The following is a 15745-nucleotide window of genomic DNA, read 5'->3' on the forward strand; positions in this document are numbered from 1 at the left end:
AAAACCCTGATATTAACCCACACCTACAAACACATGATTTTTGATAAACAATCCAAATATATATGCTGGCATAACTGGATGCGGACATGTAGAATACTACAGATAGACCCAAGCCTTTCGCCCTGCACAAAACTTAAGTCAAAATGGATCAAAGACCTCAACATAAACCTAGCCACACTATAGAAGATAAAGTGGGAAATACCCTTGAATTAATAAGTACAGGAGACCTCTTCCTGAACATAAAACCAGTAGCACAGACAGTGAGATCAGTAATTAATAAATGGGACCTCCTGAAACTGAGAAGCTTCTGTAAGGCAAAGGACACAGTCAGCAAGACAAAACAACAGCCCACAGACTGGGAAAAGATATTCACCAACCCCACATCTGACAGAGGGCTGATCTCCAAAATATACAAAGAACTCAAGAAGCTCGTCTCCAAAACACCAAACAATCCAATTAAAAAGTGGGGTTCATAACTAAATAGACAATTCTCAATAGAGGAATCTAAAATAGCTGAAAGACACATAAGAAAGTGTTCAACATCCTTAGCCATCAGGGAAATGCAAATCAAAACAACTCTGAGATACCATCTTATTTCCATTGGAATGGCTAAAATCAAAAACACCAATGACAGTTTCTGCTGGAGAGGATGTGGAGAAAGGGGAACACTCCTCCACTGCTGGTGGGAGTGCCAACTTGTACAGCCATTTTGGAAATCAGTATGGCACCTCCTCAAGAAAATGGGAATGAGTCTACCACAAGATCCAGCAATTCCACTCCTAGGCATATACCCAAAAGAAGGACATTCATACAACAGGGACAGCTGTTCAAAGATGTTCATAGCAGTACTATTTGTAATAGCCAGAAACTGGAAGCAGCCTAGAAGCCTCTCAACCGAAGAATGGATAGAGAAAATGAGGTACATTTACACAATGGAATACTACTCAGCAGAAAAAAACAATGGAATCTTGAAATTCGCAGGAAAATGGATGGAGCTAGAAGAAACCATTCTGAGCAAGGTAACCCAATCACAAAAAGACAAACATGATATGTACTCATATGTGGATTTAAGACATAGAGTAAAGGATTACAAGCCTACAATCCACACTGCCAGAGAAACTAGTAAACAAGGAGGACCCTAAAAGAGACAAACTTTGTTCCCTGGAGAAGGGGAAAGGGTCATGATCCCCTGAGCAAATTGAGAGCATTGGAAGAGGGGGGAGGGAGCTACAAGAATGAAAAGGGAAGAAGAGGAAGGATACAGAGGTCATGAGGGAGCAGAAAGGTTGAGTCAGGTGAAGAATAGAAGAAAGGGTATGTGATAGGTAAGGTTTTAGTTGGGGGGGTGGTAGGGCAGGACGGGAGGGAACTGGGATTGTCATGTAAATCAATCTTGTTTCTAATTCAAATTAAAAAAATGATAAAAAATGGAAGTTTTTGCCAAGTGTTGGTGGTGCACGCCTTTAATCCTAGCACTCAAGAAAGAAATGGAAGTTTTTGCATGTAGTTAATAGTAAGATATAAATCCAGGAACAGTTTAGATACAGCCATTTATCCCGAGAGCTAATGAAACATATGCTCTGGTGAGAGCATATTGCTTATGAATGGCTTTAATGAGCATGAGGCTAGATCCTAGGAAGAAGCCAAAAGGTGGCAGCTCCAATCCATCACAGCAGGCTGGCACAGGTGAGGCTCCGAGCAAGACCAGGAGAGAAGTGTGACAAGGCACCAGCTGCCAGGTCTGGGCAGCCCCAGCTCATAAGAGTGGCATCCATCCGGAGGATAAATTTCAGAGCCAGGCAACCCATAGGCAGGAAACAGTCTCAGTAGACAGTGATCAATCACAGGTGTGTCTAGACACAGACAGGGTCCAGGAAGAGCATCACAGCTGTTTGGGAGGGTGGCCAGGCTTGGATGTATAGTCAGGCTGTCAACAGAACCATATAAGCAAACTCTGGCCAAGGCTCATAGGTTCGTTTTCCTATCAGCATCTGTCATCTGCTTCTGTAGTTCTTACAGGAAGGTCTCCTTCCTCCAGAGTCAAACAGGCCTATGGGACTTTGGTAGACCTTTCAGCTTTAGGCCATGAATGCCAGCTGCTGTCAGGGCAGCAGGTGTGAATATGCACGTGGATTTGAAATTCTCCACCCTGCAGTCAATGAAAAGAAAAAAAATCCTTATGAAATCCAAATATGCCAAGATAATGATTATGTTTTTTCCTTTTTTTCTCTTTTGCAAATCCTTTTAATGATTTCACTTAGCACTTCACCTTTAGGGAATTTTTAGTAACTTATCTCTGTTATTGCCATAATAATAACATTGAGGAAGTCACGTGTATTGGTAGTGATTCTAGCCTTCACTAGTAGTCTATTCGCAGAATAATAATAACCAAGTCATTTGACATCACAGTCTTCCAATATAATTTTCAGGTGTATATGTAGCTAGATAGAGATGTGAATAAGAAAGTATTTCTGAGGCTCCACGGGCATTATTGGAAGTTATGAAAGTTAATGCTGTTAGAATTGAAAACTATTCTCCACTGACTTGTTTTCCTATGTACGTGTGTGTGTGTGTGTGTGTGTGTGTGTGTGTGTGTGTGTGTGTTCACCACATACATGAAGCTGCCTGTGGAAGCCAAAAAAGGCTTATGGATTCCTCAGCATTAGAATTGCAAACACTTTGAGGTGATGGGAATTGAACCTGGGTCCTCTGCAGGAGCAGGAGGTGCACTTGACTGCTGCATAATGGCTCCAGACACTTTCTTCCTAGTCTTATAACACACTGATGATTTAGTAAAACATCATAGAAGAAAATAAATTCATTCCTTCTACATTAGGGAATCTGAAACTTTATTAAATTATATATCTTATTATAAATTGCTAAAATATTGGTTTTTAAGGATATTACTGTAAGGCATTGTTCAAAACCCCCAGAGTACTGGGTAATTAGAATATTCCACTGGGGAATTTTATCATACTTCATTCTTTTTCTGTATAAGTCTTACTTTCTTCTGCTGTTGGAATATGATTTTTTTGCATTGTTCTATCGCATCATGTATAAATTGTCATAAAGAAGTTGGGCCATTTAATGCTCTCTTCCACAAGAAAAGGTTAAACTAAACAATTTGATTCACTTTCCATTTGTTATATTATAATAAGAAATGAACTCATTTTAAATTTATTCTTGTGAAAATTCCAGCAAGCTCTCTTTTTTAAAAAAATTACCTATTGCTATTGTTATACAGAAGCATCTTCTGCTTCCATCATAATGGCACCATTATCATGAGTTCAGCTGTGTTCACCTGGCAAGGATCTTCACAGCTAGGATTGATTATTGGCTTTTTCTCAGTGAATGAACGGTTGGAAGGGTCATGGAACCCTTATCCAAATATACGGTCCTCTGTCCAAACAGTTGAAGGCAACTCTGTCCTAAGTGCATGTGGCTTCAGGGAGGGGCCAGAAGTGGAAAGTTGGAAAGAATTATGGAAGGGGCTCTACCTTCCCAGTGTGGGAAAGTCATCATCCATGATGGAGTCAGATCCTCCACTGTGGCTGCTTTAAGGTGTCCCATGCTGTTGCCCTTAACTCCTCACTCATTGCTCTATAAATAATGCCATAAACTTATTGGCTTTCCCAGTGGACTTTGGTGCAATTATTCTTTGTTTTGTCATGAGGACTCAGAAAGAGGGGAGGTAGATGTTGTCTAGCCAGCCACTCCCCCACACACACTCCAAGAGAAGATTTTCACAACAGTTCTCCGAAATTCTTATGTCTATATGAAAGGTTTTTCCTAACAGAATTTTTTTTTCTGAATCTTCCTATTTTCACGAAGGCCTTTGCCTTTCTAAGACTTCTCTTTACTCTCCTACCTTGCTGTGATTGATGTCATTAAATTACTACACAGAATAGTCATAAATATTGTATTATATTGTATTATAATATGTATTTACAAATTGAGTCATGTCAGAGAGGAAGGGAAATACGTTACACAATTTTTTATATTTACTATTTTACATAAATATCACTTGATAGGAAAATAATGTCAAGATACCTGTACTAAATTGCTGTGGTGAAGCTGAGCTTAGAAAATGTGCCTTGTAAATATTATCACAGCATATTATCAGATTCTATCAAACACAGGGGAAGCTATTTTGGGAGTAGAAAGTGTTATCTCTGAGCCCGGTTATAAGCGACTTTCCTGTTATTAAGACCCATTTACACTCAAAATTGTAAACTACTATCATTTTGGTATAAACTTTTAATCAAAAATTTAGTTATAGGGTTGTTGAGTTTTGTCGCTGTTTTGTTTTGTTTTTAACAAGATAAAGGAAATATAAGACTTTCTATTCCTCTTCCACACATACACTCCATCCATGCATGAGTGCGCGAGGGTACAGTACTGTCTTCCACACACACATACTCCATCCATGCATGAGTGCGCGAGTGTACAGTACTGGGCGTTGAGTCCAGGGCCTCCCCCATGCTATGGAATTGCCTGCTGAACTTTCCTAAGCATCACTTTATTTTTGAGTTTTATTTGGAGAACAAATCTCACTAGGTCACCCAGGCTGTCTTGACTCACTATGTAGCCCAGGCAGAACTTGAAGTTTAATCCTCCAGTCTAGATGTGGAGATAGACATGGGCCACCATACCCTTCTGTCCTACAATGTCATTCCATTGTCATATTAACTAACTGGAATTAGCTTCAGATTCCTCAAGGTAGATACTCGGTCCCATAAGATTTTCCTAGCCTCAGATGCCAGATGCAAATTCCATTTCTGGGGTTATCAACATTTCCCTGTGCCTTGGCTACAAAGCATCCTTTCTTCCGCACTATGGCCTTAGACATTTGTAGGAACAGCTCCCAGGACTCAAGGAAACACATACTTGCTGCTATTGGTGTAGCTATTATCAGAAAGAACCATGTGTAGGATGGATAAAGTGTTGGGAAGGGGAGCTGGCACTTTCAGAGCTTCATTCCTGTTGTGAAGTGTCCTCCAGAGAAGACCACTCAGACATGGGTTCAAGCCAATAGAAAGTCTTTATTTCTATTGTTGGTGTTGTTGGGTTCCCAACACCCAGCAGCTACACTGGGTGTTGGGAACCCTGGTGAAGTCCCCAGCATTTTTCAGGGTGAACTTTTAAGCACAAAGTTCACATCCTGGACTGACACACCCCAGTTAGTTATTTTGGGAGCCCACATGGCAGCGGGGCTCGGGTTGTCAGCAGAAAGATTTATTGCAACAGGGGCACTATTGCCCCTTGCTGGCTATGGTACTCGTGTGGTTCTATGCATATATATGTTAAGCTGACATAGAACTCTGCAGTCTTTAGCCCAATGTCAGTTTTCTCATTTGGCTGTTATTCTGCAGTTACCTAACAGGCAAGCATTGGAGCAAAGTGAGTGAGACTCACACCAGACCTTTCCATCAGTTTTATAGTTTCCCCAAATTTATAACTATTCCAACACAAAAACTTAAAGGGAGAAGATACATGCTCACCTTACAAAGCATTCTTTCAAGGAAAAAGAAATCCTAAAAGATTTTTCAAGAAATAAAGATTCTGAACCTTCCAGGCAAACAGCTTCTCTCTTTCCTGACCAAGTTATTTAAATACAGAATATTGCAGTGCTTATTCTTTGTTTCAATTGGTAGCAGGATAAATGGTACTACAGACTGTATACTTCACATGTCTTAGGCACTAACTTACAGTTGCTCATGGGCAGCAAAACACCAAGGACAGCAAAATTATGATTTAATCTAGGAAAATCCACCAGCCTCATTTAGCACACTGCTGTATCAACCCACATGATCTTAGGAGGATGCACTTTTGCCAGAACTTTCACACAGGGACAAAACGAAACTCAGCTCCCACTTTCTTCTGTCTTAGAAAGGATTAATGAATATGAATTTGCTCCAATCTGATATCTTAACAGCTTGCAGAACACACACTTTGGAGACTCTTAACTTAAATAATTGAGCCATTGATTATTTCGGGAGCATAAATTAAGCCCCCCAGTTTAATCTTATTTAAAACTGAGAAATTATAACACAAAGGAGATTTCCAGGTAATTTCTCATTTTCTTCCTTCAAATTACCTCCTCCTACAAATCTTTCTCTCTGCAGAGAAGTATTTATTAAATGACTAGACCCAGCCTTTCTTTAATTGTTAATAGGAACACTTCCAAATTTGCCTCCTGTTCAACCTTTCTGATTTGATAGCAAAATCAAAATCCCTGGAAGAAATAAAAGTGTTTGGGACTCCTCGGTGGCTTTCTGTTTTTTTTTTTTTTTTTTTTTAAGTGAGTTAAGGAAGAGTCTTAGAGATGAAATGTCTTTTGGGCAATACCAGCTTAGGTCTTTTGTCTGCACTTTCACTTTTCAGAGCACTTAAAGATTTCAAAGTGCACATGAGGGTCATTTGGTGCAAGAATAGGCTTTTAAGCAATCTAGGGCTGTTTAGTTGTCTCTAGGTAGCATTTACATATTAACATCCCAACCTACACTGTGGAAACATAAGTGTTCTCAAAACACTCAGGGAGCATCATACAACATGACACACACGTACTGTCCTTTCCAACATTCCAACTGTTTTGGTTTGTGAGATAGCTTGCATTGAGATGGAGACTATGAGTTAATCATAGGAGATGTGAGATAGATGCTCACAGCTCACTGGCAGTAGGAATCTACTCATCTGTCAAATGAGTCATGAACACAAATCCATGACAAGAAATCTGGCAGTAAAGGCTGATAAGCACCAAGACGGCTGTCATTTCAAGAAGACAAAACTGAGGCAGAGAGAGGCTGCCCAATTTGTTGGAGATGCCCAAGATGCAGTTAGCAGGTAGTCTGGCTTCAGAAGCTGTGGTTTTAAAGCTAAAAGGCAGCAGTCATAACAGAACAAGATTGAGTTTCTGAGGTAAAATCATGAGGACCCTGTGAAAATTCAAAACCTCTTTAGCAAAAGTCTAAGCTTTAGGGAATTTCCAGGCAGATTCATGTTCTCCAAGAACAAAACAAAATAAAAATCTGGTTTTTTTTTTCTGGAGAAAACGAAACTCATCAAGAAAAAAAAAATGAAAACTGACAGAACATGTCTCATTTGTCAAATTCTGGCTTCTGACCTTACTCACTAAACTTGCAAGAGGCTGTTTAGAACCTTTCATTTTATTTATTTTTATTTTTTATTTTTTTGGTAGAAAAGTTTATTAGTCTGTACTCCATTTCTCCAACAAAATACCCATGCTTTTACAAAGAAAAAAGGAAAAGGCATTGTTTATCTCACAGTTTTAAAATCCAAAAGTCTGAACAGCATGGCTCCACCTTCAGCAAGACCCCATCCAGCTGTGTCTTTCACATTAGTACAGATGGAATTATGAAGAGAAGAGAGGCGAGAGGGAATAATTACATAGCAAAACAGGGGAACTCCTGGAGGGGCTGGAAACTCTGTTAATCCTTTCTTGGGGTGCACCCTCAAAGATCTAACCACCTCCCCTTGGGATCTTCCTTTTACTTCTTCACATTCCACATTTATGAGAGTGAGTGAGCTCCCAATATGTGTGCCTTTGGTCAACAGACTTTAAACACATCCTAAACAAAGTAGCAAGGATTCAAGGAAGACCAGACAACTGAGTAGAACACTAAACATGAGAGCGATCAAATTGAACAATTCAAAGAAAGGAATTCAGAGAGGGCAGAGGAAATGCAAGGAGTACACAAAGCTTCAAAGGCTATGGTATCAGTATACTAGGAGGTGAGAAAAGAGGCTGGAAAGAGGTTTTGAAAGAAATGAAAAAGAAAATTTGAACCAAAATATACATCTATGAGAGGAGAACAGGACATCATTTAATAAAATAATAATAAATACAAAAACATACAAGAAACATAGTAGACTGTTTGGCATGGCAGTTACAAACTTGAGCTGTAAGAGCTGAACTATGAAGTCAGTTAAGACTTGGAAAGATTGAGTAAATGAATTTCCATACATTGTATTTAAAAAAGACAAACACAGTAATAATGAGAGAGAAGGAGTTAAGAAAGAGCAGAGGTTTATCAAAGAACAGATTCTAGAAGGTAAGACATGTTAAAGAGTGGAGAAGTTATTGATTTATGGAGTTTAAGAACAGGCAACAATCAGCCTTTAAAAAGGATAAATCCTAGGAGACTGTAAGTTCTTTCTGGATCATGCTACACTAGGAAATTTTAGACTACTAATAGAAATGCCAAAGATTTCCAGAAAAATAGAACAGAAAACACATACACACAGCAAACTAATTAGGATTTATAGAATTCCCATGGGACAGTACCACATTCTAGAGGGTAATGAGCAAGGCACCAAGATTCTGAGAAACTATGTTTTGTTTCAAAATTCCATGCACAGCTTCAAGAGTGTAGATGAGTGTCTCTCAAAGTATTCTTCTCAGATACCCAGTGCTTGGGTGACACTACTGGAAAGTTCTGGAACCATAAAAATCTGGACAACAGTAGAAAGAAATTGGGTCAATGGAATAGAACTCTCACAGGCTTCACTTTGCTTTCTGACTGACAGAAAGTGAGCAACTTCCTCCCTTCTACCCTTCGACCATAATGTACTGTTGTGCTATAGGCTCAAAGGCATGGAGAAGAAGCACACAGAGACTGAGATGTCTGAAACCATGAGCCAAAATAAACCTTTCTTTTTTATACAGTAAATCATCTGAGGTGTTCGCTGTATAGTAGAACTAACACAATAGCCTATATGAACCAAGGGAAGATACTACATAAAGTCATTTTCAGTCACACAACTTCCTTTCAGATTCCTCCATACTAAGCCACTCAGGAGCATGGTCCTAAATCCAAGGACCTGGAATCCAGGTAGAAAGGAAAAGAGCTCTGGATTCACACAACCTGAGTTAGTAGAATGTTCCAGAGGTTTCCATGGAAACAGGACAATATAGATGAGTGTTTTTACTGTGCTTGAAAATGAAAGTTATTGCTAATTGTGTGAAAAATTTCAAGGAACCCTGGGCAGGGCAAGGAATTGCAATAGTATATGGAAAAATTAAACTCGTAGAACTTCCTTAAAATGGGTTGTAAGAGAAATCAAGGTTACCACAGTATTCTGCTTGGCCCAGCAAGGTTCAGTGCAATGGTAATATAAATACTGCTAACTATTTTAACTGAAGACACTGATTATGAAGGAAACATGCATGTAAAAGCTACCTCTAGATGAGACTGAAAAAAAATTAAAAATAGGCTTATAGTTATTTTCAGCAATGAAGCCGAAAGTTGCAAATGGTTGCTTTGGTTAGAACCTACAAATTAGAGCATGAAAAATGCCTTCATTGCCTCATATTTACAAAACAACAGATAGGTATGCATTCAAAACTTGAGCTCATGAAAATACAGTGTCTCCCCAGGGTATCACAGATACCCTGTTAATGTTTACAGTATCTGTTAATACTGGGGTTTACGTTCACATTGTTGCTAGGAAGTTATCGTGAGTATCATGCCCACTTGACTTCAGTCACTTTGGTGAGTACCCTTGTTATAATGTTTATGCATGCACTACTGTGCTGGATTTCCAGGGAGGCATTGAGCGAAATGACACTGCCCAGTCAGGCTCTTCATTTTGGTAAAGACGAAGTGCTTCTGAAAACACTGACAAATGTTGATGCTGCAAACCATGTTGTGTACAAACAATAGTAATATCGAGTGTCTTCTACAGTTTTGTTTTATTTTTTTCACATGGTTTTGCTGCATTAGCTAATGCTTTCTGGAGAAAACCATTAGCCGTAGTGGAAATAGAGGCTGTGCTGACACTGCTCCTAAATTTAATGGAATATTTATTTGTTGTCCTGTCCTCTGAGAATATGGAGGGAAGCACAGATGTTTCATTTAGTCTTCTTTATGAGGAAAAAGCAACTTTGTTCTATAAAGCATTCTAATTAAGAATATATTTTCAGTTGAATTTAAGTTTTTTTTTTACTGAAATATTCTCCTTGCTCAATATACATAATTTTTGCCATTTAAGTACATATCAAATGATTTTAGATTGTTATTAATTTTAGATTACTATTTTGTAAGCAGAGATTACTATTTGTAAGCATATTTACTATAAATCTATAAATTTTTAAAAAGATTTCTGCGTGTACATGTGTGTTTGTGGCAGGGTATGTACATGTGAGTGCTGCTGACGGCCAAGGCCAGAAGAGAGTGATGAATCCCTCAGGATGGAGTTACAGGTGCTTATTCGCTGCCTTATTGAATGTTGGGAGCCAAATCCAGGTCCCCTAGAAGAGTAGTATGCAGCCTTAACTGCTGGACTCTCTCTCTAGCTCCAAATTTATGAAATTTTAGAACCAGAATCTGAACAGTGAGTTTGTCAAGTGTGCTATACAAAAATTCTGTACAGGTCTTCAGCTTTTCTTACCTGTCGAATACAAGAAACCATTTTCGTGATTCATTCAAGGATTTCTCTTAAATAAACAAAACACTCTCCTTCAAGCACAACAGTGAAGAAACATGTGAGGCTCAATCCCTTCCACACCTTTGAGTCCGATGTGCTTTTGTCTCCCTTCCCAGGGGCACTGCAATTGCTGGCATCGTGTTTGGAATTGTGTTCATCATGGGGGTCATTGCAGGGATTGCCATATGCATCTGCATGTGCATGAAGAATAACCGGGGGACCCGGGTGGGTGTCATCAGAGCAGCCCACATCAACGCCATCTCCTCTTACCCGGGTAAGCAGCAAGGCTTGTTTTTGAAGGGCAAAACGGGTTTCTCAGGCTCTACTCCTTCAAGAAGTATTGAAAGACTCACTGAAATAATCTTAAATTTTCTTGGGTACTCCCAAACAAGTATAGATCGAAGCTGTAGCTTTGAACAGACATCTTGGTGAAAAGAAACAATTCATCTTATCTTTAAATATAGTCATACTCTCAATGGTGTCATTAACTGCAATCTCCAGTCAGCCAGAATTAAGATAAATAGACAGTTCACACCCACTGTGTCTACCTGCCAATGAGTTCTGACAAGTAATTATGGAGAAAATGCACGATCTGTCTCAATAAACTGGTATCTAAGGCAGTAGGTACAAATGTCTCTAGGAAAAGTAGTGGAGAAAGTTTTTAGCGTCCTCACTAAACATGAAGTACAGTTTCGAAATAATAAAGTTCTCAATAAAGAGCAAAGATGATACGTTAATAATTCAACAAATACATGTCGAGAATCTTCTAGAAGTTCTATATAAGTATATTGAGCGCAAGAGATTCTATACACAAAGTCTTTCATCTTGTATTAGAAAATCAGATTCAGGTTTTCTATGTCACTTTGTATATGTGCCATACAACATATAAAAGGTGAGCAGTTTTATGAACTCACTGCAACTGTAGTTTCATGTTCAAATTCTGACATAGATGGCTAGATGATCTCCATGCACCATCCCTTACTGAAGAGCAATTGAGAGTCGGGAGATAGGGAGAATCATTCCTCTGTGAGGATATGGATACTTCCAGGTTTCCCATGTCCATATACATTTGGATAGTACTAGCTGAAGTTTAGTGGGTATGGCTGCTTGAATGAAAATGACTCCAATAGGCTCATGGGGGGGCAGATCTATTAGGAGGTGTGGCCTTGTGGGAGTATGTGTGGCCTTGTTGTAGGAAGTGTGTCACTACCTATGGAGGTGGTGGTGTATGCCTTTAATCCCAGGACTTGGTAAGCATAGACAGGTGAATCTCTGTGAGGTAGAAGCTAGCCTGGTCTACAAAGTGGCTCCCAAGCTACACAGAGAAACCCTGTCTCGAACCCCACCCCAAAATATATAAATAAAAAAATTAAAAGTGGATGATGGGCTATATCATGCTTCTGTACTCAGAATCTTCCAATGGCACCTTATTTCCCCTACAGAAAACCCAAAGCCAGTGGTTTCTCATCTTACCCAATGCAAAAGACAAATGCTTCTTTTTGAGAGCCCAAAGCACTTGGAGAATTATCCTTTCCCTTATGCAGTTCTCACTTCTTACCACTTTGGCTCCATCAGTCTGTCCCTTGTGGTTCTGTTAACACAAAGGAGAGCTCTTATCTCAGGGTTTGCCTAAAATTTAGCCTTGCTCACTTCATTCAAGACTTAAAAGTCAATTGGCTCCCTCTCACCCCAGGACTCTTCCTTTTTCTGATCCACTTTTTCCCCCGTGGTGGTTTTCATCTTATAAGAGACCATATATGTTCCTACTGATTATCGATCTCCTTCTATTGGTCAGGAATCTTAGTCTATTTTCTTTTATGTCTCTGTTCCAAACATGTGAAACAAGACTTGACCCATAGTGATGACTCGGTGAACCTGACTGGTGAATTAACACAACTCACAAGACTTGATTTTGTCATTTGTCAATATCTAGGAAGCTGTCCTAAAGTTCTGCCTAGGATTATATAGGTTTTACTCACTAAAAAACAATTTGTGAGTTTCGATTTTCCTATTTTTCTGATAATATTGTTGTGGATAGTATAAAGGCATGAATACTAAACAAACTATAGATGAAACTACGTTTTATTCATCACTCCACCAATGCCCACCTCCCCATGGCAATATATAATCTAAGAAAACAAAGGAAAGTCAAACAGAGACATTAATTGGAGAGAAGGCAGGAACTATTTTGCAGGTAGACATTTTAGGTACACATTTGCTTGATCAAAAAAAAAGGAAGACAAGGTTTAATTAAAGTTAATTTTAAAACAGTGTCTTATTCAGTGTTCTATTGCTGTGAAGAGACACCATGACGATGGCAACTCTTATAAAAGAAAGTATTTAATTGGGGTTTACTTACACTTTCAGAGACTTAGCACATTATCCACATGGCAGGGGAGCATGGCAACATGCAGGCAGATATGGTGCTGGAAAAGTAGCTGTAGTTATTTCATGGAATTTTGTATTTTGTGTTTCTGAAAATTGAAACTATGAATATAACTAAGATTTTAAAATTTTTATCTATGTGCATGTGTGTAGATGGAGTGTTAAATGGCCAGGTACCACAAAGGGCAGAGGCACTGGATTCCTGGGGAGCCTCCTGACATGGGTGCTGGGATTCCAATGTGGATCTTCTTAAAGAACAGTATGCACTCATAACCACTGAGCCATCTCTCCAGCACCAACATTCGAAGATTTTAAAATGTCACTTTAGTGGAAAGGCATGTGTTTTTTGCCTGAGGTTTGAGACATCTATTTTGTGCTCCACTTATACTGGAGAATCAGTTCCTTTGCATGTCCTCCTCTGAGGATAATACAACTCCATGCATGTAATAACACTCTATCTGGAGCTCATGTCTTGAACCTTAGTTTGAGAAGGTATCTAAGTATCTAGCAATCTCAAGTTGGACAACATTCTTGTTAAGTTGTTGGGGGGTGAAGCAATCAAGTTTTTGAGTAGAGTGAATCAGAGTTGTTTCAGGATGTTTTTGTTTGTTTTTTAATTGGGGTTTCTGCAAAGCATTGTTTGCAGGGACCATACATTCCTTGAGAAAAAAATTTTTGTATCTCAAACCCACTATGATTGGTTAGTTAACAGTGGTATGCCAGCTGGAAGATGTTGAAGACAAGAGATGCTGATCGCAGTTGTCTTCCAGTCTCCCGAAATATTCTATGGTTTGGTATTTTTTTAATAGGTGTGACTGCAGTCTTCTCACTGTTTCACAACTCCAGAGAGTCTGAGCTTTACTCTTTGTTATCTGCATTTTTTTCCTGCTCCATGAAACAGCCAGCCTATAGCCTTTAAAATCCCCCACCATCACTGAGATATCAACACTATGTGCTGGAGTGATGGCTCAGGAGTTAAGAGCACTGGCTGCTCTTCCAGGGAACCTGAGTTCAATCTCTAAAACCCACATGGCAGATCACAACCCCCTGTAACTCCATTTCCTGGTGAACAGACACCTCACTTAGAGGCAGTGCATTTGGTGGTTGGATATGACAATCTTTTCTTCAGTTTGCTCCTATTTTCTCAGTGAAATAAGAACCTAGTCTTTTTCTGAGAGTAAAGCAGGATAAGAGTACACTTGAGGTGAAAGAGAATGTGGAAAGCATGAAACCCATCTCTTAAAGTGGGATGTATGAAATGCCTAGCATGATATGTGCTTTCTAAGCAACACCAGTGGCCAACACATGTAAGAAGTGAGATCAGTCTGCATGGTTGTTTTCTTGTCTAGTCACATTGAGCTCCTACTTGCAGATACAGGCTAGTTTAAATGTTGGACTTAGTCAGAGCCTGGGTGCTGCCAGGCAGTCATGTTGCTAGTGTTGTTACATTCAGAGCCTGTGCCCTGGCAGCCTTAACAAGATATGCTCAGCCATCAGCCCTCAGTGGGCCAATTAAACAGACAATAATGAAAAGCAAAACAAGGGTATCTGTTCATTGTGACCACACTGGGAAGAGGAACAAGTAAAGGGAGCCAAGGATCTTTCTCACTCACCATCAGTCCATCTTTAGGCACCTGACCTGAGGCTGATATTAAATAAGTGCAGCCCTGCTAAGGTGTTGTCCAACACATCATTGACCCATTCTTGTCTTGGCTCTGTCTCTCCTACAAGGTGTCATCACAACTTGTCAAAATTGTGTGAAATCTCTTTCCAAGAGACATGCTCCTCCTCTGTCTGAGATCAGGCTTCAGCCTTGTGTTCTCAACTAGAGATTCCTGGGGAAATTTCTAATTCCTAGGGGTCCATGCCTTGGCATCCTGATACGAAGACTCACACATGTCTCTCTTTAGTCATCCCTCCCACCATGGTTATTATAGGGACAGAATGATATAGGAGCATGAACAATAGATGAAAAGGAGTCATTTGAGTAATGGTGCGTAAATACCAGCTAATAAAGGACAAGCAGACAAAGGAGAGGTGATATAAATTTAAATTGTTTTCTTTAACTTGCCCTCATTATGGTGGAAGCCAACATGATGTCCAAGCTTAGTGGAATGGGTAGTCCAGAAAAATTAAAAGCAGAAACCATACTTTAAAATAAATATTTACAAAATAGTATTATAATTGCTAATGGCAAGGGGGAGAAAAGGATAACTAAAAGCATAAATGTCATAGGGATGAGAGGCAGGCTCGCATGGATGCTTTAGTGGCCAGAAATGGTAGCAGATATTGGGGTGGATTGATAACTATGGACCTTATGGGGACATCAACGGACAACTCTGTGCAATGGATTGTCTTCTTTCAGATATTTGTGGGTTCTGGGGATCAGAATTAGTTGCCAGCCCTGTGAGGCAATCACCTTTATCACCTCGAATCATCTTGACAATGCAAAAATCAAATTTCTAATTAAAGACAAATGTGAGGGTATTGTTCACATCCATCTCCTTTGGATAAGAGTCTTACATTCCTCTTCCTTCCCCAAAATGAAAAATCCCCTGAGCCTGCAGCAACTAGCTTCTCAACAGTTCATGTTTCTGTGAGAAGTGGACACTGTTAGGGCTGTAGGAGATGATGATGATAACGGGCTGGCTGTTCAAGCGGAAGGACTTGACTGGAATCTCCAGCAGCCAATAAAAAGCCAGGCATGGTGGCATGTGTTTGTGTACCAGGATAGGCTCCCAGGGGCTTGCTGGCCAGCTAGCCTAGCCCAGTCAATGGTAAGCTCCAGGTCCTAGTGACAGAGTCTGTCTCAGTGATTGAAGAAGGGACACTTTTGGTTTCACACACACACACACACACACCACACACACACACACACACACTCACACATACACACACACACACACACACACAC

At 39.7% G+C, this 15745-nt stretch overlaps 1 protein-coding gene across 1 annotated transcript in view; it reads left to right on the forward strand.

The window, feature by feature from the left end:
• The window catches only part of Cyyr1 (cysteine and tyrosine rich 1), an 88701-nt gene that overhangs the window by 67758 nt on the left and 5198 nt on the right, over window positions 1-15745 (forward strand). The window contains exon 3 of the mRNA XM_027412360.2: window positions 10563-10720. Within this exon, the coding sequence (XP_027268161.1) occupies window positions 10563-10720 (158 nt within the window). The remainder of the gene's footprint in view (window positions 1-10562; window positions 10721-15745) is intronic.

This window comes from Cricetulus griseus, chromosome 4, assembly GCF_003668045.3.
Source record: "Cricetulus griseus strain 17A/GY chromosome 4, alternate assembly CriGri-PICRH-1.0, whole genome shotgun sequence".
Classification (NCBI taxonomy): domain Eukaryota; kingdom Metazoa; phylum Chordata; class Mammalia; order Rodentia; family Cricetidae; genus Cricetulus; species Cricetulus griseus.